The sequence below is a fragment of the Musca autumnalis genome, unplaced genomic scaffold, assembly GCF_047663935.1.
Source record: "Musca autumnalis isolate F117 unplaced genomic scaffold, ASM4766393v1 scaffold_1, whole genome shotgun sequence".
Taxonomy (NCBI): Eukaryota; Metazoa; Arthropoda; class Insecta; order Diptera; family Muscidae; genus Musca; species Musca autumnalis.
This window is the reverse complement of record NW_027411644.1, coordinates 128299336-128325610: the sequence shown is the minus strand read 5'-3', so window position 1 is coordinate 128325610 and position 26275 is coordinate 128299336. Positions and strand designations below refer to the sequence as shown.

General features: G+C 35.0%; 1 protein-coding gene across 5 annotated transcripts in view; it reads right to left on the bottom strand.

Moving 5' to 3' along the window:
• side-VII (sidestep VII transmembrane protein) overlaps positions 1-26275 on the bottom strand; it is a 1783907-nt gene that overhangs the window by 1551626 nt on the left and 206006 nt on the right. For all 5 annotated transcript variants that reach the window (XM_073992696.1, XM_073992713.1, XM_073992706.1 and 2 more), the window contains one exon: positions 25130-25259. In XM_073992696.1, the coding sequence (XP_073848797.1) occupies positions 25130-25259 (130 nt within the window). The remainder of the gene's footprint in view (positions 1-25129; positions 25260-26275) is intronic.

Below are 26275 nucleotides of genomic sequence, written 5' to 3'. Positions count from 1 at the left end.
CAATTGGATATTTTTGTTTTAACTCTTCTGCCAATTGCAACAATATGCGAATCGCCAAATAAGGTGCACAGTTAATACCAAATGTTACTGTACTCAATTCATAATCTTTAATTTCACTTTGACAATTTTTTCTAAACAATATTCTCTGGTATTGCCGATCAGAATGATGAACAAATATTTGTCGGTACATTTTCTCAATGTCACCGTTAAACACATACTTACACAAGCGCCAATTAAGTATAATAGCAACTAAATCATTTTGTAATATTGGCCCAGTATGTAAAACATCATTTAATGAATACGAACTTTTTGTCTTACTCGATCCATTTTTGCTAGTACTTTCACTCACTTTTGTGCTAGTACTTTCTGGCCGAAAGACAGCATGATGCGGTAAGTAATATGAAAAATATTTTACATCATTACTAATTTCTTTGGAGCTTGTGGGTTTTCCAATAACAAATACTCATTTAACACGTTATAAGATTTCTCAAGGTCAACATTTTTTCGCAACTTAACTTCCATATGTTCATATTGCTTCTTTGCTTTGAATCTGGACGAATCTAAATGTATTTTATGTGGAAAATCATCTCTGAATAGTAATTTTACAACGAATCTTCCATCTGCTCGACAGTAAGTTGTGTTGGCGTAAAATTCCTCACAATAATTGTCTGATTCTGTTGAAATAGGAACCTGACTAATTTCCTGTTGTTCCCAAAACTTTTTTAATAATGAGCTTATGTCATCCTCAGTACTAGTTTCTACTTGTAATGACGCTAAACATATCTCATTTGCCGTTACTGGCCCACAGATATACCATCCATATATTGAATTCTGAGCAATCATATTACCCAAAATATTCTTTTTAACTCCATCTAATACTATGTATGGGATAACATCACTTCCAATTAGCATATCTACTTGTGTTGAAATCACGAAACCTGGGCCTGCTAACTTCAAATCTTTAATACTTTTAAGGTTACTTATTTGAATTGTCTGAGATGGAAGTAGACTTGTTAAATTATTTACTATTAATGCTTCGGATTCGAATTCTGACTCATTTATTTCTGAACACAGCGTCAGAATACACTTTTTATTTGTATTAGCTACGACTGTTCCACTCAGCCCGCTAATCTTGAAACTTGCATTCTCAGTTCTGATGCCAATTCTTTTAACTTTGAGTAATAAATGTTCTCTTTGAGGCAGAGCCAATAAGTGCTCCCCAGAATATATTACTTTTACTAGAGCTCTAGGCAACATAATGTCACCATGACTCACTGATACATGTGTCTCCACATTAGAAGCTTGAGCTGCCGAACTAGACGAACATGGCATTACTTCAGCGACATTATCTGTAGTAACAAGAGCATTTGTTTGACGTTCATTTATTTATTTTATTTGGTATCCCACACAACAACAACCAGTGTTATAAATTACAGTGTGGGTGTTTTACTTTTACAAAAGATATTAGTGAATAATTATAAAGTAGTGATAATAGTCTAAGTTATAAAATGGGTTTAATTTTGATGTTTGTATTAATAGTTTGCAACAAGCTATATAATGATTAATAATTAATACAATAAGAATTATAAATCCTGAATTACTGAGCATTTGAATGCTGACAGAAAGGATAAAGATGTGGGCGTGTAATGAATTATCTTTATTTAAATATCCGGTTTTGAACATTTTAGCATTGCCAATGACCTGAGTATTGGGTGGTAACTGGTTCCAAAGTTTGATTGAGTGTGTAAAGAAATGCCATTCAGAAAATTTGCCGCGATGTCGTGGAATGACTAATTTTTTCCCTCTGTTAGATTTTGCGAAGCGCAAGTTGTCGTAAAGGTATCTTGTGAAGTGAATACTTGAGTTACGTAGAGAGTTCGGAGCATTCCAAAAACTTTCCCCGTCGCTATATTTATGTGGTTGTCCCAAGTCAAGCGATCATTAAAAGTAACACCAAGATTTTTGACTTCGTTGACGATGTTTATTTCTTGGTTATTGAGTTTAATTGCATAAGACGTTTCTGTTGTTGAGACTGAAGTCTTGCTTACTACCAAACATTTGGTTTTAGAGGGGTTGAGGAAAAGGCCATTGTTACTTGCCCAGTCATGAACATGGCTCAAGTCTTCGTTCAACAATGCAATGTTGAAGGATGTTTCATTGTCTCTTGCTACTGTTCTTGGCTGTGTAAATCTCTCTTGCACATTGCTTGCTAAATGCAGTTTGGTATGGTGCTTCTTCTTGCAAAACATACACCTATGTACACTAACCCATTCTTGAGAGATATGTCCGCTTGTCAGACAATTATTACACAACCTCTTTTCTCTGACAAATTCAATTCTCTGATTTACATTCAAACTATTAAATCTTGAACAATTCTTTAAAATGTGCTTTCTATTACACATGACGCATCTATTGGATGATGTCGATTGCGCATTTTGATGCGCTGGATAACCACTATTGAAGGAAGAGGAACCGGCTTCATTCCTAAGACAATCTATACGCTCTAGAACTCGGTGTCTGTTTTTTAGAAATTCTTCCATTTGTGACCATTTGGGTAGCTCTGAATGTGATTCGAGCGATTGTTCCCAAAGGGTCAATGTTTCAACTGGAAGCTTAGTTGAACATAAATATGTCAAAATTGGATCCCACTTATCTATCTTTATATTATGGGCTTTCAAAACATATAAACAGTCGCTAACAGTCGATTGTATTCTTTTGATGTCTCTACTCGATTCAACCTTTGCTGCCGAAAGATTGAATAAAATCTTCAATCGATTGTCTACCAGAACTTTCGCATTCTCATATCGCATAGACAATGCCGGATACCGATCAACAATTCTCCCAGCTTCACCCTTTGTTTTGTTACGCAAATGGTAAAGTTTTTGCGCTGGCGTAAGTCTGGGATGATTACCATATATGGCCGTAAACATATCTCTAAATGTTGGCCATTCTTGATAACTTCCGTAGAAGTCTTGCGTGTCAAAAGGTGGCACTTTAATACATATCTCCGACATATCAAATGTTGTATTCGGAGGATAGACAGCTGAGCTGTGAAACAATGATGGATTTGTAACATCGCTTTGACTTTCAACTTTTATTTTTTTCATAATTTCCATTATGAAAGATTTTGTTATCTCACATTTATCTTTAACTGTCTCAAATATTTTTCTTACTTTCTTTTTATACTTTTTTTCTTCTTCATCTTCTGCTTCTACCAAATAGACACTTTCAAATGCACTGCGTACATTGTGCCAATCTACATCTAGGGAATCTTACTTGGTTTCTATTAAAGAAACCCAAAACTCATTTTCTTGAGTATTTCCCAATTTCTCACACGTTTTCATAAGGCTATCAGTTTCGTATTCGAACCTAGCACAAACTATCGAATCCATTTTAGTAATATTAATTTATTTTTGTATTATTTTTATATAAAAATATATAAACAAAAGAAACACACTTCAAATAAATCTCTGTTCAACTTTAATGAAACTGACGGTCAATTTGAATCAATTTTTTCAACCTTTTTTATGGTTTATAAAAAAAACACAATAAATTTTGATCTGGCGATCTGCACTTTTAAACTTCAAGAAGAAGAGCGATTTTCTCTTGCTAGGGATGGGCGAATGGGCGATGACAATGATTTATCGAGTTCGATAAGATCTACGTCCATGTCGTCGAGTGGGTTGGGCCGATTCCCAACGTTGTGAAAAACGAAAGGAAGGCTATATAAAAAAGTATAAACGAAAATTAAAGACGATAACCCTGACAACAATACTACTCCTCCTGTCGACATTCGTGAAAGCAGACCTGAAAATAGCTCCAATACAAAGCAACAACGGATATAGCATCTTAACAGCGTATTTAACAGCGAGATATTACATATAATTGACTCTCTAGAACAGAACACCGTTAACATAAGTAACAACTATAAAACTATTTTAAACCCACAAATATCTACTCTAAGAACAAAAGCTAAATCTATTATGCCATCAAATAATCGAGAAAGACGTGGCCTTTTAAATGTTGTTGGAACAGTAAATAAATGGCTCTTCGGAGTCATGGATGATGAAGATAGGAAAAATATTATGGAGAAACTAGATACTTCAAGTATTAATAATCATAACATTATCCAAAGCGTAAACCATCAAATTACAATAAATAATCATTTTAACGATAGTCTATATCTAATAAAAAATAGTATTTCAGAAGATAGAAAAAGGATTAATATGGCAATAAATGGAATTGTAACCCAAAGTTCTAATATAAGAAAGCATTCGCTATTTACCGAACAATTAATTAAAATTTCTTGAAATCAAGGTTGACGAAATCCTAGAGAACATATATTCTGCTAAACATAATATATTTCACCCGTCAATACTAACGTCCGAAGAAATGGAAAAGTATGACTTAGATTTTTATAAAATTAATTTGATTAAAATGGGAGTACTATTATATAAAAAAGGCAGTCTAGTGCTCTCAATAAAAATGTCGATAACATACATAACAACAAATGTAATAATCACATTATCAATTCCTAACAAAATTTCTTATTAAATTGACGAAAAGCAAGAACTACTAGTAGGCTTTTAAGGAGGTAAAACCATCAAAACATTGTATATTAAAAGGAAATTGTAACCTAGTATATAATAACAACACATCTATTGAAATGTTTAATGATGAAACCATTGTAATAAAGAGTGCTCGTGAAATGCAACCAAAAACTCTAAGCATACATTAAATGAAAATAATATTGTTATGTTTTCTAACTGTAAAATAATTATACAAGAAGAAATTTTTTCGAACCAAGAAGATTACTACATGGAAAAATACAAGATTTAAATAAATGCCAATAATTTTACAACCAAATTAAATTTAATGATATAATATTAGGTAATTTCAAAAATAATGAAAAAATCGAAGAACTCAAATATCATCAAAATATATCATATTCTCTAATATTAACGCTATTTGTATTTACTATGCTTAGCATTATCTATATATATAAAAGAGCAGTGAGGTGAGGTATTCACTGACTGACTGATTCATCAACGCCCAGACGAAACCGCTGAAGCTAGAAAGTTGAAATTTTGGGTGTAGGTTGCTGTTGGTGTGTAGGGGTGAGATAAGGCTGGGTTTTTGGAAATTCGACCTAGAAGTGTACGAAAAGTACTAAAAGGTACTAAATATGGTACCCTTTGTATTAGGCAAACGGGAAGAGCTAGAATTCTGAATTTTGGAATGAGGGTAACTGATGAAGAGCTAGAAAGATGTACCAAAGGGTTTTTGGAAATTCGACCTCTAAGTGTACGAAAAGTACTAAAATTTACAAAATTTAGTACCAATTGTATATTTTGAACGGATATAGCTAGAATCATGGAATTTGGTATGGAAATCAAGGTTGGGAAGTGGTGTCGATATAAGGAAATGGTTTTGGAAATTTTTACATATGCGTATGGAAAGTACTAAATGGTACTAAATTTAGTACAACTTGGATTTGGGTGAACGGATAAAGCTGGAAACCTGAAATTTGGGATTAAGATTACTGTTGAAGTGTATGATTGAGACATGAGCGTGATTTTGGAAATTCGTACTTATGTGTACGAAAATTACTAAATGGTACTAAATTTAGTACAATTTGGATTTGGGTGAACGGATAGAGCTGGAATCCTGAAATTTGGAATTAAGATTACTTTTAAAGTGTAGGATTGAGAAATGAGGGTGGTTTTGGAAAATCGTACTTTTGTGTACGACAATTACTAAATGGTACTAAATTTAGTACAATTTGGATTTTGAGTGAACGGATAGAGATGGAATCCTGACATTTGGAATTAAGATTACTGTTGAAGTGTAGGATTGAGACATGAGGGTGATTTTGGAAATTCGTACTTATGTGTACGAAAAGTACTAAATTTAGTACAATTTGGATTTGTGTGAACGGATAGAGCTGGAATCCTGAAATTTGAAATTAGGGTCAATTGTGGAAAGTAACAAAGAAAGGTTTTTGGAAATTCGAACTATAAGTGCACGAATTGTACTAAATGGTACAAAATTTAGTACAATTTGGATTTAGGTGAACGGATAGAGCTGGAATACAAACATTTGGAATGAGGGTCACTGATGAAGAGTAACAATGAAAGGTTTTTGGAAATTCGAACTATAAGAGTACGAAAAGTACTAAATGGTACTAAATTTAGTACAATTTAGATTTGTGTGAACATTGAGATGGAATACAGACATTTGGAATGAGGGTCACTGATGAAGAGTAACAATGAAAAGTTTTGGGAAATAAGTGCACAAAAAGTTCTAAGTGGTACTAAATTTAGTACAATTTAAATTTGGGTGAACGGATTTAGCTGGAATCCTGAAATTCGTAATGAGGGTCACTGATATAGAGTAACAAAGAAAGGTTTTTAGAAATTCGAACTAAAAGTGCACGAAAAAAACTAAATGGTACTTAATTTAGTACAATTTGGATGTGGGTGAACGGATAGAGGTGGAATTCTGAAATTTGGAATGAGGATCACTAATGAGAGTAAAAATGAAAGTTTTTGGAATTCGAGGAGGAGGAGGTTTTGAAAATTCGTACTTATTTATACAAAAAGTACTAACTAGTACTATAATGGGTTTCAGAGGAACGGATAAAGCTGGAAAAGTGAATTGGGGTTAGGATATAAGTTGAATATAAGGAAGTAATTTTTGAAACGTTTACCTATGTGTACGAAAAGTTGGGTAACATGTTGGTACCAAAACCATTTTGGCATTGTGTAAACAGTTAAGGTTCTAAATTTGTTGTTTTTGTTCTGACCGCTTTGGTATGTTAACTTGAAAACGTGATCCAATGCGACAATTTTGTTAACTAGAAGTTATTTACCCCCTGATAATAAAAAAACCTAAATTGAAATGCCTCCAAAAATTTTCCGTTATATACGGAGGACATACCCGTGCACATTAAGTAAAATTTTTTGTAAAAAAGTTTTTCTAACCTTTCATGCCACAAATTCCGAATTTCAGTTGGAAAATGTGCCGAAGATCTTCAAAATACTCCAATTCTTCAAAATATCTCTTCAAATAAACGTGGATTGAAGTGGAAATTTTTTAAATTAAACTTTTATATCCTCTGAGTATTCAAGGTCCAAATTTAAAGAAAATTGGACAATATAGATTTGTTCTCCTTTTAAAATACACTAAGTCGATAGGCCCCTTATATGGGGATATACGAAAACATGGATTTTCATGACCATTTTGAATGCCGCAATTTTAACGGGCCTATTTGGGTTCTGGGCGAAACCGCTAAAGCTAGAACCTTGCATTGAAATGTGCGGGATTGTTGTTGTGAAGGGGTGAAATAAAGTTTAGTGTTTGGAAATTCGTACTGGAAGGGAATGCTGTGTTAGTGAAGGGTTAAAACCTGGAGTCAAATCTAAAATTTTCAATATGATACGTAGTTTTGGAAATTCGATATAAAAAATATGGTAGTTGTGTAGGGATGCGATACGGCAATTTTTTTTTTTTTTTTTTTTTTTTGTAAATTCTGACTACTATCGAAAAAATATTGGTAATAAAATAGGTCTTAGTACAACAGAATATCCAGTATTCACCATTCCCGTATTAAATATTGCTTATATATATTTTTTCCTTTCCGCATACGAAGTAGCGGGCATTTGCTAGTAGTTATATATGTCTATATACTTATAAAAGAGTTCAGTAATGATGACTCACTGACTGACTGGCTGATTCATAATCAACGCCCAGACTAAACGGCTAAAGCTAGAATCTTGAAATTTTGAGGGTCACTCTTGGCCCGAACGTGTCAGATAAGGCCTGATTTTTGGAAATTCGAACTAGAACGGTATGAAAAGTACTAAAAGGTACTAAATATGGTACCCTTTGTATTAGGCAAACGCGAAGAGCTAGAATTCTGAAATTTGGAATGAGGTTCACTGATGGAGAGTTAGAAAGGTGCATCAAAAAGTTTTTGGAAATTCGAACTATAAGTGTACGAAAAGTACTAAAAGTTACTAAATTTAGTACCATTTGGTATTTCGTGAACGGATAGAGATAAAATCTTGAAATTTGGAATGAAAATCAAGGTTTAGAAGATGAGTTGATATAAGGACGTGGTTTTGAAAATGTGTACTCATGTATACGAATAGCACTAAATGGTACTAAATTTGGTACAATTTGAATTTGAGCGAACCGATAAAGTTGGAATTCTGAAATTTGGAATTACTATTACTGTTGGAGTGTAGGTTTGAGATATGGAGGTAGTTTTCGAAATTCGTACATATGGGTACGAAAGGTACTAAATAGTACCAAATAAGGTAAAATTTGGATTTGGGGTAACGGATGGAGCTGGAATCCTGAAATTTAGAATAAGGATTACTGTCGGAGTGTAGGATAGAGGTATTTTAGAAATTCGTACGAATAGTACTAAATGGTACCATAGTACTAAATGGGTACGAATAGTACTAAATGGTACCAAATTTGGTACAATATGAATTTAAGTGATCGGATAGAGCTGGAATAGTGAAATTTGGAATTAAGATTACTATTGGAGTGTGGGAATTCGTACTTATGGCAACGAAACTTTTGGAAATTAGTACTTATGGCAACGAAAAGTACTAAATTCGTACTTGCGGGTACAAAAAGTACTGAGTGGTTCTAAATTTTGTACAATTTGGATTTGGGTGAACGGATATAGCAGGAATTCTGAAATTTGGAATTAAGAATACTGTTGGAGTGTAGGATTGAGGTAGTTTTGGAAATTGTTGGTTATGGGTACGAAAAGTACTAAATGGTACCATATCTTGTACAATTTGGATTTGAGTGATCGAATAGAGCAGGAATAGTGAAATTTGAAATTATGATTACTATTCGAGTGTGGGATTGGGATACTTTTAAAAATTCGTACTTATGGCTACGAAAAGTACTAAATGATACCAAATTTGGTACAATTTGGATTTGGGTGATCGGATACATTTGGAATCCTGAAATTCGGAATTACGATTACTGTTGGAGTGTTGATAGAGGTAGGTTTGGAAATTCGTACGTTGGATACGAAAAGTACTAAATGGTACCAAATTTTGTACAATTTGGATTACGGTGATCTGATGCAGCTGTAATCCTGAAATTTGGAATTAAGATTACTGTTGGCGTGTAGGATTGAGGTATTTGTGGAAATTCGTACTCATGGGTACGAATAGTACTAAATGGTATCAAATTTGGTACAATTTGAATTTGGGTAAACGGATATAGCTGCAATCCCGGGATTTGGAATGAGGAGTACTGTTGGAGTGCAGGATTGATAACGTTTTGGAAATTTTTAGTTATTTGTAGGAAAAGTATCAAATGGTACTAAATTTGATACAATATGGATTTCAGTGATAGGATACATTTGGAATCGTGAAATTCGGAATTAAAATTGATGTTGGAGTGCTGATAGAGGTAGGTTTAGAAATTCGTACTTTGGATACGAATAGAACTAAATGGTACCAAATTTGGATTTGAGTGATCGGATATATCTGGAATCCTGAAATTCGGAATTAAGCTTATTGTATCAACTTAGCACTGAGGTAGTTTTGAAAATTTGTACTTATGGATACGAAAAGTACTAAATTTGGTACAATTTGGATTTCGGTGATCTGATGCAGCTGCAATCCTCAAATTTGGAATTAAAATACCTGCTGATTAAGGTAGCTTTGGAAATTTTTGGTTATATATTTTTCATTTGTTTTGTATATCCTTTCCGCATACGAAGTAGCGGGTACTTTGCTAGTATATATATATATATATATATATATATATATATATATATATATATATATGTGTGTGTGTGTGTGTGTAAAGGAAAAACAATGAAAATAAATATTTATGAAAGCATTCAGGAGAATACTTTATCAAAGGGCGGAGGAGTTACGTCCCGACACTCCAATCTTCCCCTTAAATTACTCTTTGCAATGTGTGAATGTGATGTCGACGAGTTAGGCATTAGCAATAACTTTATGTTTAATATCGCCGAATCATCACATTTAACATGAGTTTCCTGTACAAGGCCAAGAACGAAAAACTGCGAGGTAAATGACATTAGCATTAGCTTTGCATTTGTCGAATTTGCTCTTTTGGTATGGGAAACCAAAAATATTAAAAATGTTGATAATATGAATTTGTATTTTGTAGAATAAGTTTCAGTTTAAAAACATCAAGCGAACAAAAAAGTTCGAAAGAGAAAAAAAAACCAAAAAATAAACCGAAGTTTTATTTTCAATGTATCTTAGTCGCACGGCATATTTCTTTTCTGGCACAACGGTAGATTTTGGCCGACCCTGATGACTTTCGTTTTTTAGCGAGGGCCGTCCACGATTGAATTCTTTAAACCATTTCTTGATAGTCATATAGGATGGTCCTTTATCGACATACAAGTCGAAAGTTGTGAAAAATTCTTGGAAGAAAATGTTTAAGAGTAAATTCCATTTTTTTTGCAAAGTGATTTTTTTAACTCACTGTAAACAACAACGTCTATGCTAAAACCTCTCAAACTTTCGAAAGAAATTTTCAAATGTCGGCCAGATAGTTTTCGTGCAGCCCTCGTATTGCAGCAAATGGTTGGTAATCTAGCTTTATACTGCAAAAAGTGGGGAATGGAAGTCAATAGCACAAAGTCTAAAATTATGATTTTTCGTAAGTGAGGAAGAACGGCGGCGGAAGAAAATTGGATATATAATAGCGGAGCACTCAGAGTAGGCAATGAATATAGGTATCTTGGAATATTACTAACTCCAAATTTTCCTTCAGAAATCATATCGAAATGAAAAATGATGCTGCCAAATGCCGTCTTAACGCTCCATGGAAAAATCACTTAACACGGAATGGAAAATATTTCTATCGGTATGCCGTTCAATCCAAGGGTACGGTTCCCAAGTATGGGGGAACGAATATTTCGAAGAGATCGAGAGACTGTACCGGTTTTTCATTAAGCGCTTTCTCAAATTGCCAGAGAACACACCAAATTACGTTATACCCCTAGAAACAAGATATGAACCTGGGTATGTATACACGTATGGATTGCACCTAAAATATATAGCAAAAGCTCTGTTTGAATATACACAAGAACAACTACCACATACCCTCACTAATAAAATAGTGCAAAAATATTTCTTGGTATAAAGATTTTAAGGATCGTTTAGACTTGTATAATTTTTGAATCCAGAAGTAGGAGAAACCTATTGCGGTAATGAATATTCCCAACGAAAAAATCGTGCATTATGAAGGCGAGATCGGGAATGTTGGATTGAATTGCCACAGACCCGAACCTTAAAACCTCTGTTCAATCTGCAATCTTGATGATATAGTTAGTTATGTTAAAGAAGCACTTAGATACAGGTGAAAACGCCAATTGTGGGTGTTCTCACAGAATGAAGGGCGGTTGGGTCTTGCCGTGAGCCTCGAAAATATTTCAATAGTGGAAAAATTTTCCTCAAGATTCACCCACCAAGGAATAATGAAATGGAAAAAGGAAAGAAAAGTGCAATGTATTAGGATTTGAAAGCAAGAACAATAATAATTCTTTATTGAATTCAGTGAAACAAAGCGGCTGCTTACCAAGGACAACAGTACTGGTTGATGCTTAGTTACCAAGTGTTTATTATAAAGAAAATTACAATGTAAGTTAAGTAAGGAAATTCAGAGAGAGAATGAGAGCATACAAGGTACAATTAGGGATGCCGAATAGAAATATTTCGGAATGCTGAAAAATACAAATAGAGTGTAAAACACCAGACTGAAGGATATGGTGCAGGCACATTCTCCTGCAAAGATGATCAAGGGAATCTGGTAACTGATACAGATAGCGTACTGAGGATCTGTAAGGAGCACTTTATGAAGCTTTTGGTATCGAATATGGATGGCGATGAAGATACCCCAGAACCAATTTTAAATGACAATGTTGAATGTCTACCACCTAGCCAAAGCGAGGTTACGACAACCATTAATCGGCTGAAAAACAATAAGGCAGCAGGAGCTGATGGACTTCCCGCCGAATTGTTTAAGACCGGTGGCGAAATGCTGGTAAGGAGTATGCATCAGCTAATTTGCGAAATTTGGCAGGAAGAAAGCATACCCAACGATTGGAACCTCAGCCTACTATGTCCCGTACATAAGAAAGGAGACAAAACGATTTCTGCAAATTACCGAGGTATAACTCTTCTTCCCATCGCATATAAAGTGTTGTCGAGCATACTGTGTGAACGGTTAAAACCCATGGTCAATGAAATAATCGGGTCATACCAATGCGGTTTTAGACCTGGTAAGTCGACAATTGACCAAATCTTCACACTGCGCCAAATATTGGAGAAGACCCACGAAAGACAAATCGACACATACCACCTATTCCTCGACTATAAGGCCGCGTTCGACAGCCCATTTAGAGCAAATGTGTTTCAAGCCATGTCTGAGTTTGGCATCCCTGCAAAACTAATTCGACTATGCAGGATGACATTGGCTGACACAAGATCAGCGGTTAAAATAGGAAAGAACCTCTCCGAGACTTTCAACACAAATCGAGGTTTCAGACAATGTGACAGTCTATCGTGTGACCTATTTAATATCCCACTGGAAAAGGTCATACGAGATGCTAATATATATACGGCCAGAGACAAAAACAGCACGATATACAATAAAGATGTAATGTTGCTTGCATACGCAGATGACATAGACATAATAGGTAGATTAGCGCGAGCCGTAACAGTCACCTTTGGAAAAATTGAAAAAGAGTCTGCCAAAGTGGGTCTGGCAGTCAACGGCGATAAGACGAAGTTTATGCTATCAACACGCAAGTCGTCCAGCAGACTCGGACCAACTGTCGATGTTGATAATTATAAATTTGAGATAGTAAATGACTTTATCTACCTCGGCACCGCCATAAATAAAATCAACAATATAAGCCTTGAAATAAAGAGAAGAATAATATTGGCCAACAGATGCTACTTTGGTCTAAGTAAACAGTTTAAAAGTAAAACCACCTCTCGTCAAACAAAACTTACGCTCTACCAGACACTGATACTACCCGTACTTATGTATGGATCTGAAGCATGGGTACTTGCGAAAGCAGATGAGGCAGAACTAGGTGTGTTTGAGAGAAAAATTCTTCGAAAGATTTTTGGACCAATATGCGTTGACGGTGAATACCGACGTCGTATGAACCACGAGCTATACCAGCCGACCGACATCGATATAGTAATACGTATCAAACTACAACGATTGCGTTGGCTTGGCCATGTCAGCAGGATGTATAAAGATGCCCCCGCCAAAAAGGCATTTGAATACGAGCCACTCGACGGTATACGCCCCAAGGGAAGGCCAAAACTCCGATGGAAGGAACAAGTTGAAGAAGATATGACAGAACATGGCATCCAAAATTGGAGAAGTAAAGTAAAAGATCGGTGCGTTTGGAAATCTATTCTTAGTTCGGCTTATGGAACAAGAAGTTCTGTATAATACAAAAGCCATCTAAGTAAAAATAGAAATAGGTTTGCCAGTTGGGGAAATCCGGCGTAAACATCCCGGGCCCCTTGCAGTACCACTGCAATAAAACATGCCTTGACTGTACCGTGTACTCTCTCATTACTTTTAATGTGTTGTAAAAAATGAAAGAATTATTAACTGAATAATGAATTATTAAAATTTTGAACTTAAAACTAAAGAATTTGAAGTTGGAATGGTCTGCCATGGTGCTTCGAAGGTAAGGTGATGAATTGCAGCATCGATTGGCAGCTCTCCTTCGGAATATAGCATATGTAGGTATCTTGAAAGGCCTTTTGTGCTTTGTAGGGAGGAAAATACAATAGTGCTTACAAATAATCGGATGAACAGAAGTGAATTTGAAACATGACCTTGAATTTGTACTTGGGAAAGAGTACAATATCATAGGAAATCCTCGTTGAACACATGAACTTGTACTTTGGAAATTGTACAACAATGCGGAAAATGCTTCTTTCAGATATAATTTCGAGTTCGTACCACGGAATGAATACGAAAGTATAGAAAATGGATACTGGAAAAATAATTTTGAAGTTGCACTCAGGAAATAGTACAAGAGTATGGAAAATCTGTATCGGAAATATAATTCTGGAGTTGTACTTTGGAAGTAGTACACCAATATGGAAGAAGGAAACTTGCATGTAGATGGAATTGATGAATGAATCATTTCAGGAACGGACAGTGTTTCCACTGGAGCAACACTTACTTCGGAAAAACCCAAGTGACTGGATAAAGACGTACATTTAGCTACTCGCAAATTGAAAGTGATAATGAAGAGGTTCTCAGATCTTGGACGAAGTCGAAAGACTGTACATCACTATATGATGAGGAACTGTTATGGTTTCGAATTCTGACCCCACCTGGAGTCAGATGATACATTCGGAATGAAAATGTAGCTGATAATAATACACCATTGATAAGAGGAATGGAACATCATCGAATGATTGTAAGGAAATGCAAATAGCCCAGTACGGGCTGCCAACGACAAATAATGTGTCGGTTAGTAACTGGAATTCATTCATAATAAATTATCTGGGATGGAGTATAATTGTGGATGAATAATTTGTCTCGGATGAACCTCAATTTTGGAGGATGGCTTTGAAATCTCGAATCCCGCAATAGACTCAAATTTGGAGTCTGATTGCCAGAAAGAACCAAATTCAACTTTGGAATCAGTCGGTATATATTTGCTGGAAAATTCGCAGTATTGGCGACTGTCACTGAGTTTCTTTTATTCGAATTGGAAGTTCGGATCGGAAATATATCTTGTAGTCGAATAAATACTGAAATTAGGTTATCATATTCTGAATAGTGCAGAATATGAATCTTATCTTTGAAATAGATAAGTATTGGAAAATATTTAGAATATCTCTGGATTGGGATTTCATTGTTTGGATCAATGAATTAGAAAATAGATGCCAGACAAATTCATGTTCTGGAACGGAATAATGGATGCACGAAGAAGCCTCTCGGAGGGTTTCTGTGGATTTGAATCATGGAATACAGAAACTTGATGAGTGACACGGGAAGGAAACTCATCCGGCGATGGAACAACGGATGCATAAGAGGACCTCTCGGAAATGGAGGGCCGCTCTGCATCGTAGTCACGAAGTACAGGAACTGGATGAGTAACACCGGAAGGAGACTCATTCTGGAATGGAAAAATTGATGTACCAGGATACCACTTGGAAATGGAGGGCTCGTTTGGATAGGAAGAAATAGATGCAGGAACAGGAAAATTAACACCACAAGGAAAATTATTCACCAAATCAGCACCTAACAGACCACATTTGGAATTTGGAGAACAAGGTTGAATGCCTTCAGTGGAACAAGTGGACTGTATGGATGAATCGGAACATTGAGTGGAGTCGACATTCAAATAAGGACTGGAACTTATGGTAGGTGATTGAGTCGGTGAATATGTGTTACCATAATCATCATGGAGAAGAGTATGATGTCGCTTTTGGCAATGGACACATTTACTCTTGGAAGGACAATTGTTCACAAGATGCGTCTTGGAGAAACAGTTACAGCAAAGGCCAATTTCTTTTATCTTTGCCGAACGTTGTCGTGGATCCATCGAAATAAATGTAGGACACTTTCGGATTGTGTGTGAAGCTGAGGAACATAGGCGACATTTCGGAATAGAACAGTTGCGTTGGATAGGAACCGAAATATCTCGAACCCTAAGGCTCGGAGATATGCTTGGGGCCTGAAAATCGCCGATAACTGTATTCAATTTCGTCAAGCATGTGGAATAAATCGTTGACGCGTTTTGGAATTTCTGTTGAAGTCTGTTCACCTTAAGGGAATTAGTATTTCTATGTTCTTCAACACATTCATCGAAAGCGGATTTTACTTCAGCCCATGTAGATTCAACCTCGCTTATGTGAATCTTAACCAGCTGAGCTGAAGTTAGTGGGATAATGCCACTAGTCACGCCAGAACAGAACTGTTCAAGACGACTGAGTGAACCTGCGAACGTATTAAATGCCATTTCGTGAATGTCAAGGAATCGATCACCAGAAGAAATAAACGTACCACGAACGCTTAGGATGGATTAGGAATAGGATTGAAAATACAGGAAATCGTATCGGAGGAAATATTTGAATTGGGAGCTGAAACGAGAAAAAGCAATGTTCTCCTTTTCCAATGGAAACTGAAATCGATGTCTCCTCAGAAATCAGAAAAGGAGAAATAAGCACTTCGGAAACTCTGGGCAAATCTTTTCCCGATAATTTTTCAGAAAATATGAAAAATTCGTATATATGTCGGAAAATATTGAGGAATTGGCGACTTTAAAAGAATTTTCTGGAATAAAAATCGCCCTCTAGAGGTTTCGGAATACACTATAAGGCAGGATACGAGCAGGGAACCACAATTGTTGGATAAAGAATCCAGAAAGTATTGAAGAGCCAGGAAGAAATCGTTCAGTAATGGAACAATAGACTTTATACAGACCAGTTTCTTACTATAAGCAACCCCTTTCGGACGTTGGCACACAATAAATTCGCAACAGGCCACAGAAATTGCAAAGACAAAAATTGCTTCGAAAAAAAATGGAAAATATCACGATAAATTTGAAAAAATGAAAGTGTTTCAGTTATTTCTGTATTTATATAACGCCCCCTAGCGGAAGAATGGAGCACTAGAGATCAGGAACAATAAGAATAAATGGAAATGTTAAAGACTGTTCGGATAGAATAACGAAAATCCCAAAAAGTTTGGAAAAATACTGAAAAATCAAGGATTTTCGCTTATTTTAATTAATGTGTAGCGATACCTAGCGGCGGGATGCGACAATACTATCCGGAACAGCAAATCAAGTCGTCGATTGTGAAGAATTCTCGGAAGAATTATATTTAGTATTTTCTTATATACGGGCGCCACCTTTCGGCGGAAAATGGAACAAAAGGTTGCGGCTTTGAATTGAATAATATATTCAAGGGATGCAGAATAATCGCACACCCACAGAATATTTGGAAGAAATAGTGAAAAAATAAGATTTTTCAGGAATTTTAGGTATATTAACTGCGCCCTCTAGCGGTAATATGGTGCAGTGTAAATGGACAGGAATGAAATGCCTCGACCCCTTTCTTATATATACGTTAACTAGCAAAATGCCCGCTACTTCGTATGCGGAAAGCATATAAAAAACAAATAAACAATATATAATATGGAAATGACAAACACTGAAAATTTGGTCGCACTAATACCAATTTTAATCAATATTTATTTTTATCTTAGTACTGTACGTACCCTTTAAGTTCGATTTTCAAAAAGATCAGCCGTATCTCACCCTTACACATTAACAGCGAGATCAACGTTGCACACCAATACACACCCTAACTCCAAAAAATAAAAATTCCAGCACTGTCCCTACACCCAAAAACAAATTGAGTACCATTAAATAATTTTCGTATACTTATGGTACGTATTTCGACGATATATCTCATCCATACACAGACATTAATACAAAATAATTACAGTAAATTCCATAATAATTACAGTATTTCCAAATCTCAAGATTCCAGCTGTATCCGTTCGTCCAATTCCAAATTGTACCAAACTTAGTATCAAGTCAAACTCTTCGTATCCATAAGTAAGATTTTCCAAAACTACCTCAATCCTTCACTTTAGTAGTAATCTTACTTCCAAATTTCAGGATTCAAACTCTATCCCTTAAACAAAATTAAAATTGTACAAAATTTAGAACAATTTAGAATTTTCGTACCAATTTTCAAAACTTCCTCAACGCAACAGGGCTACAATAATCATACTTTCAAATTGCAGGATTCCACCGCTATCCGTTCACCTACATACAAATTGTATTAAATTTAGTACCATAAGTTTGCTTTTTCAAAACAACCTGAATCCTACTCTTCGACTGTAATCGTAATTCCAAATTTCAGGATTCCAGCTCTATTAATTCACCAGAATCCAAATTGTATCAAATTTAGTACCATTTCATTCCCAAATTTTCAGGATTCCAGGTCTACACGTTCACCCAAATCTATATTGTACCATATTTAGTACTTCTCGTACCCATACGTACGACTTTTCAAAATTTCCTCAATACTACACTCCTACAGTAATCTTAATTCCAACACTATCCGTTTACTAAAATTCAAATTGTACCAAATTTAGTGGTTTTCGTACCCATAAGTACGAATTTCCAAACTACTTCAATTCTACTGTCCGGCAGTAATCTTAGTTCCGTTCATCCAAATCCAAATTGTACCAAATTTAGTACCATTTAGTACTTTTCGTACCCAAAGGTACGAATTTCCAAAACTATCTCAATACTACACCCCTACAGTAATCTTAATTCAAAACTTTAGGATTCCATCTCTATCCGTTCACCCAAATCCAAATTTATTACTGCTCGTAATCATAAAAACGAACTTCCAAAATCATATCCTTATTTCAACGCCATTCCCCAACCTTGATTCCCATACCAAATTTGAAGATTCTAACTTTATCCATTAAAAATATGCAATTGGTACCAAATTTAGAAACTTTTAGTACTTTTCGTACACTTATAGGACGAGTTTCTAAATACCCTTTGGTACATCTTCCTAACTCTCCACCAATGACCACTCGTTCAAAATTTCAGAATTCTAGCTCTTCGCGTTTGCCTAATACAATGGATTCCATATTTAGTACAATTTAGCACTTTTCGTACCTTTCTACGACGAATTTCCAAAAACCCCTTTACAAAAAAACAAATTGTACCAAATTCTGTACAATTCGATTTTCCAAAACAACCTTAATCCTTCACTTAAACAGTAACCATAATTCCAAATAACAGGATTCCAGCGCTATCCGTGCACTCAAATCCAAGTTGTACCATTTGGTACATTTCGTACCCATAAGTACGAATTTCAAAAACTACTTCCATCTCAATCTTATACTCCAACAGCAGTCTGACCGAATTCCAGGATTCCAAATTGTATCACAGGTAGTACCACTTAGTAATTTTCGTACCCTTACTACCTCAGTCCTACACTCCAATAGTTATCCTAATTTCAAATTTCAGGACTCAAACACTATCCGTCACCCAAATCCAAATTCTACTCTATAGCCTACAGCGAACGGGTTTCAAATTCTAACTCTTTCCGTTTACTAAAATTCATACTTTAAATTAAAATAAATAAAATTAAAATACTTAAAATTCAGGATTCCAGTTCTATCCGTTCACCCAAATCCAAATTGTAATAAATTTAGTACCATTTAGTACTATTCGTACACATAAATACGAATTTCCAAAATTTCCCCAATCCTATGCTCCAACAATAATCTCAATTTCAAATTTCAGGATTCCAGCTCTGTCCGTTCACTCGAATCCCTATTGTACCAAATTTAGTACTTTTCGAACACATAAGTACGACTTTCCAAAACCACCCTCATATCTCAGTCCTACACTTCACAGTAATCTTAATTCCAAATTTCAGGTTTCCAGCTACATACATACGTTCACCCAAATCCAAATTGCACTAAATTTAGTATCATTTAGTACTTTTCGTACCCATAAGTACGAATTTTCAAAACTACCTCAATTCTACACCCCACCAGTAATCTCAATTCCAAATTTCGAGATTCCAACTATATCCGTTCACCCAAATCCCCATTGTCCCAAATTGAGTACTTCTCATTAACATAAGTAAGAATTTCCAAAACTTCCCCAGTCCTACACTCCAACAGTAATATCAATTCCAAATTTCAGGAATCCAGCTCTATACGTTCACCCAAATCCAAATTGTACTAAATTTAGTACCATTTAGTACTTTTCGTACACTCAAGTTTCCAAAAACCGTTTGGTGCATATTTCTTACTCTTCATCAGTGATCCTCAGTCCAAATTTGAGGAATCAAACTCTATCCGTTCACCCAAATCGAAACTGTACCAAATTTAGTGCTATTTAGTATTTTTCGTACCCTATGTACGAATTTCCAAAACTTCCACAATACTAAACTCCACCAGTAATCTCAGTTCCAAATTTCGAGATTCCAGAGCTATCCGTTCACCCAAATACCCATTATACAAAATTTAGTTCCATTTAGTACTTTCCGTACACATAACTACTAATTTCCAAAACCACCCTCATATCTCAATCCTGCACTTCAACAGTAATATTAATTCCAAATTTCAGGTTTCCAGCTCTTTCCTTTCACCCAAATCTAAATTGTACTAAATTTAGTACCATTTAGTACTATTCGTACACATAAATACGAATTTCCAAAATTTCCCCAATCCTATGCTCCAACAATAATCTCAATTTCAAATTTCAGGATTCCAGCTCTGTCCGTTCACTCGAATCCCTATTGTACCAAATTTAGTACTTTTCGAACACATAAGTACGAATTTCCAAAACCACCCTCATATCTCAGTCCTACACTTCACAGTAATCTTAATTCCAAATTTCAGGTTTCCAGCTACATACATACGTTCACCCAAATCCAAATTGCACTAAATTTAGTACCATTTAGTACTTTTCGTACCCATAAGTACGAATTTTCAAAACTACCTCAATCCTACACCCCACCAGTAATCTCAATTCCAAATTTCGAGATTCCAGCTTTTATCCGTTTACCCAAATCCCCATTGTATCAAATTTAGTACCATTTAGTACTTTTCATACACATAAGTACGAATTTCCAAAAGTTCTTCAATCCTACACTCCAACAGTAATCTCAATTCCAAATATCAGGATTCCAGCTCTATCCGTTCACCCAAATCCCTATTGTACCAAATTTAGTACTATTTAGTACTTTTCGTACACATAAGTACTAATTTCCAAAACTACCCTCATATCTCAATCCTACACTTCAACAGTAATATTAATTCCAAATTTCAGGTTTCCAGCTCTATCCGTTCATTCAAATCCAAATTGTACTAAATTTAGTACCATTTAGTACTTTTCGTACCCATAAGTACGAATTTTCAAAACTACCTCAATCCTACACCCCACCTGTAATCTCAATTCCAAATATCGAGATTCCAGCTATTATCCGTTCACCCAAATCCCCATTGTATCAAATTTAGTACCATTTAGTACTTTTCATACACATAAGCACGAATTTCCAAAACTACCCTCATATCACAATCCTACACTACAACAGTAACCTTAATTCCAAATTTCAGGTTTCCAGCTCTTTACGTTCACCCAAATCTAAATTGTACTAAATTTAGTACCATTTAATACTTTTCGTACACATGATTGGTAATTTTCCAAACCATTTCCTTTTAGAAGCACCACTTCCCAACCTTGATTTCCATACCAAATTCCTATATTCCTGGGGCCTATTATTGATTTCATTAATTAGTTTTCGATTTCTTCAAATTACAGATTTTGAAATTGAATAGTTATGACTGTACATCTCCATATACGATAAAATTCTTAATTGCAAATAAATAGTGGTAGTATGCACAATTTTATTGCACTTTCATTGATTTGCAAACATTTAGTTATTCACGACATCTGTTGCAATGGAAGATAACAAATGTCTTGTCTTTCTATTATTTAGTGGTTTACGGTAAATAAGTGCGCCTAGAAGTAAACTACAAAATTTGAAATTATGTGTGATCGTTTACGGTATCATGAAGTTATAGCATTGTTAATTTGACACATGTCTTGCAGAGGGCCAACTAAGTGCATAAGTACGTAATAATAATGAAAAATAAGGATTTTTGTTGTTGTTATTTTTTGTGGTTCCAGGACGAATTTTCTAAAACCCGGCCTTATCTCGCACATTTGCATCAACAGTGACCCACTGGTAAAATTTCAAGCTCCTAGCTTTAGCCGTTTTGGCTGGGCGTTGATGATGAGTCAGTCAGTCAGTCAGTCAGTCAGTCAATCACTTATCACCAAGCTCATTTATATATATAAGATATATAACAATATGTATATGTCACAACAAGTTATAGTGCGACCATGTAAACGGGCTTGCTGTAGGGTGGACGTATAAATGAAGAGAATCGCAGTGAGAATCTATTAATCACTGTTGAGTGAAAACACACAATCGATCACTGGTTGGTGGCTGAACGAGTAAACGACTCAACAGAAACCAACGAGAAATAATGGAACAAATGTTTGTGTGGGTGTTTATATGAGAAAACAGTTCTGTTGATAAAGAGACTGCAATGATGGTTGGGTCTCTAACAACAACTATTGTTGTAATGATTGAACGATTATGGATAGAGATAAACACACCAGCAAATTAATAGAAAAGGAGTGGAAAAAATGCAAACGAAATATTCTCGCGACAAAGTGCACGGAAAAAATGCTATGCAGAGAACACGCTGTCGCGAGTCGAAAAAATAAATTGAATATTTGAATAGTAAGAATAAAATAGGAATAGGAGAATGGAATTTAATAAAATTATTATTTCAATAGGAAAAAATAATAATTTTCGAACTACTTAAAATGAACAAATTAATTGAGAATTGGAAGAATAATTAAATGTTCGAATTTAATTGCATGGAATAAATTGAACTTCTTGGAGAAAATTGGAAAGAGATTTCGGAACACTGTGCGCGAAATAAAATTGAAAAATCAAATTGCCGATGGCAAAACGCACTTGAACTTTGGACTTGAATATCACTTCATGTATGCACTAGTGTTTCACTTTAGGGAATCGAATATACAAAGCACAAACTTACATTTTTATCGAAGAAATGTAGAATGGAACAAGTAAGAGGGGGCTATAGTCGGACGGGCCGATCATGTGATACCCTACACCACTACATATATGTATTAACTCGTCGCGTATTAAAACCGTTTTTAAATTTGATTTTGCCTGGCTGGGGAATCGTTGTGAAAGAGGGTGGCAAAGCGAATCATGCTGCAATATATGTATAAAATCCAATTGGACAATTAAAACGTTAGGGCACCATGTAATATGCAACAACTGGGAATGGGAAAATGTGGTTCTCTACACATAACCCATTATATATTTAGCAGTAGTCCCGTCACCTAGCAGACACTTTATTGCAATTATCATCGGGGGGAAGATCAGTAGTTCTATTTTGATCTTTGCCGGTATATGCCCTCCAGGAAAAAAATATAGACCAAAAATATTTTTTTGTAATTTTTATACAAATGTAATGGTCCATTTCACCCGCTAAATAATATCAGATCATCATGCAAAATTATAGGCATTTTTTTCAACCTAAACTCTTACCTCGTGCAAAATTTCGTGACTATTGAGCTATATTACGGCCTCTAGCGGGTTTATGATTACACTACAAACAAAAAACTGGATATATTAGGCTGTAACTCTGTTATCTGATCACGTACATAAACATAATTTACATCAATTGAAAGGTCAAGAAATCGTCTTCCAAATATAACTCACGAGTGGGGAGTGTGTCTTTCAGGAATAAAGATATACACTGTTTTTCACAACTTTCACACAAAAGTTGTGGTCCATTTAACCTTCTAAATACTATCTGATCGCCATCTCAAATTGCATGCTTCTTCTTTGTCATATACTCTTACCTTATTTAAAATTTCGAGGCGATCGGATTATTATTGCGACCAACAGAGCAGCTACAAAATCGGATAAAAATTATGTTTTTGGTCCATTTCACCCACTAAATATTTCACGATCATCACCAATTAAAATAGCGATCTATTCTTATGTGAAACCGACCTCCATACCAAGTTCGTGATTGATTACAATTTATAATGGACACACGGACGGACGGACGGACACACATCTCAAAATCGCTTTATCTCGCCGAGATATGAAGATTGGTATACCACATTGGGGGTCTCCGACGAATATTTAGCGGTGTTACATGAATTTTTCCCAAAACAAACTTATAATACCCTTTCCACATAGTGGTGTAGGGTATAATGATGACGATAGAATGAAAAGATGAACTTGATGAAATCTCAGCAACAAAAACTCGCAATCCGGCTCTATTAGGACCAAAATGAAAACGCCAATTGTGGGTGCTCTCACAGAATGAAGGGCGGTGGGTTCTTGCTGTGAGCCTCGAAAATATTTCAATAGTGGAAATATTTTTCTCAAGATTCATCCACCAAGGAATAATGAAATGAAAAACGAAAGAAAAGTGCAATGAATTAGGATTTGAAAGCAAGAACAATAATGGTTCTTTATTGAATTCAGTGAAACAAAGCGGCTGCTTACCAAGGACAACACTACTGGTTGATGCTTAGTTAACAAATGTTTATTATGAAGAAAATTACAATGTAAGTTTAGTAATGAAATTCAGAGAGAGAATGAGAGCATACAAGGTACAATTAGGGATGTCGAATAGAAATATTTCGGAATGCTGAAAAATAGAAATAGGGTTGCCAGTTGGGGAAATCCGGCGTAAACAACAGGCAAATATTAATCATTCAGGCAGGCGGTTTATTAACAAACATGCCGTAAACCTTTATTTTTCCAAATACTTATATCTGTAGGTATGTAAATACTTTTACAAACTTTTTCATATTATAAAGTTTTTGAAAAAATAAAGCTATTGAATTGAAATTGAAATATTCAGTATTCGCGGAATGGGTACATATAACCGCCATAAAATTATATAAAAAACTTTTGAACCGAAACTTCACGAAAATCAAATGACACCTAAATTATAAGGATTAGCATACAAGTTTCGATTTTATACCACCCGTTATAGTGGACTGCATTTAAAATACGTTTAAATCGCGTAATTATTAGAATCACTTTATCTTTATATCCGCAGAAAACGCGATTTAGTACATAATATTTTAATAAAAATATTCGATGATTTTTCTATTTTAGAACTTATTGTTTCCGGTGTTTCAGTAGTTGGCTTTTCGTGGTGAGAGATTTGTTAGATCCGGAACGTACAAATATTAAAAATATGGCTACAGCATCCACGTAAATTACCTTTTGGGCCAATATTATTTTAGGCCGCGTAAAAAGTATTTAATAAACAAACTGAGTAGTATAAAAGTGTAAGCAGTACCTGAGAGTAGAACTATTGTAGTTATAATGCGATACGAACTATTCCCCTTACGAGAAAAATTGATTCCGTCCTTAATTTACTAATTTCCTCATATGATTTTTTCAAGTTAATCAATATATTTTTACTTTACCTGTATATAGGCGTTCCTTTGTCCTGACGGTACCACAATATTAAAACCACTTTATCCCCATCAGTAGTACTGACGTTGCACGGTAGGTATACCGTTTCGCCGCTTACTGCTTCAATGTTTGTTTGTAAACCTGAAAAACACATAAGTAATATAAAGAAATTGTGTTATTGATTATTTTTCATATGTAACCAATACTATTTGACTGACACTAAATAATTTTTGTTGTGCAGATCTTATTTTAACGTATAATGTATAATGTGTTCACCATATAAAACAGTAACAAATTCAACAGCATCGGGTTCTTTCGTACCGGATTGAACCGAAACCATAGTGTTTTGTCCAGCGGCTCGCAACCCACGATCAAACCTTCTAACGTCCTTTTATTGTACATATTATTCACATAAGACCTGGTGGTCAAACTTACTGTAGGCTTTGGTAGGTTTGAGTTTAACTTTAACAATTTGACAAATAAAGCTTCATAGGCCCATTATTACATCCTTTCAGTAGTAAAATTTTGGCCGGTTTCGGACAGATAACCCATTTTTTGTTCTTACATGTTTCCTTTAATAATAATTGTCAGATAAACCAAAAGGAACTTTGTGATCCTTTTAAAATTTAAACTGCGCCCGATAGTATGCTGCACCAATAGCAAGAAAAAATTTTCAGCAAATTCAAATCAACCAATCAGATTTGAGTATATTTTATGTATACAGACTTTTTGCTTGATATTGCCATATTTTTACAAAATTTAACATTTATATTAAATGGAAGATGTAATAACAAATCCCTGGTAATGCGAACTTTATTCTTTAATTTTCTTAAAGTAAGGTATAACTAAAATGGACTTTAAAGACATGATGTAAGAATGGTACACGCACAACCGTTGTTATGTGAAAAGTTGTAATATTAAAAAAAAAACAAATATTGTATTAGACGACGCAAAGCGTCGATAAAAGGCAAGGAGTTAACCTAAGTTAACAAGTACATTAGAGGGCAGAGGAATAAAAAATACTCAGTTTTGCCCATATCGTCTCAGATTTAGCCTCCATGAAGCAGCTAATTCTAGTCGGATTTCATTCGAATGCCCAAGCAAAGATGGTGAGTTGAACCCATATTAAACCAGGTATAGAATAGCACTGAGGCTCA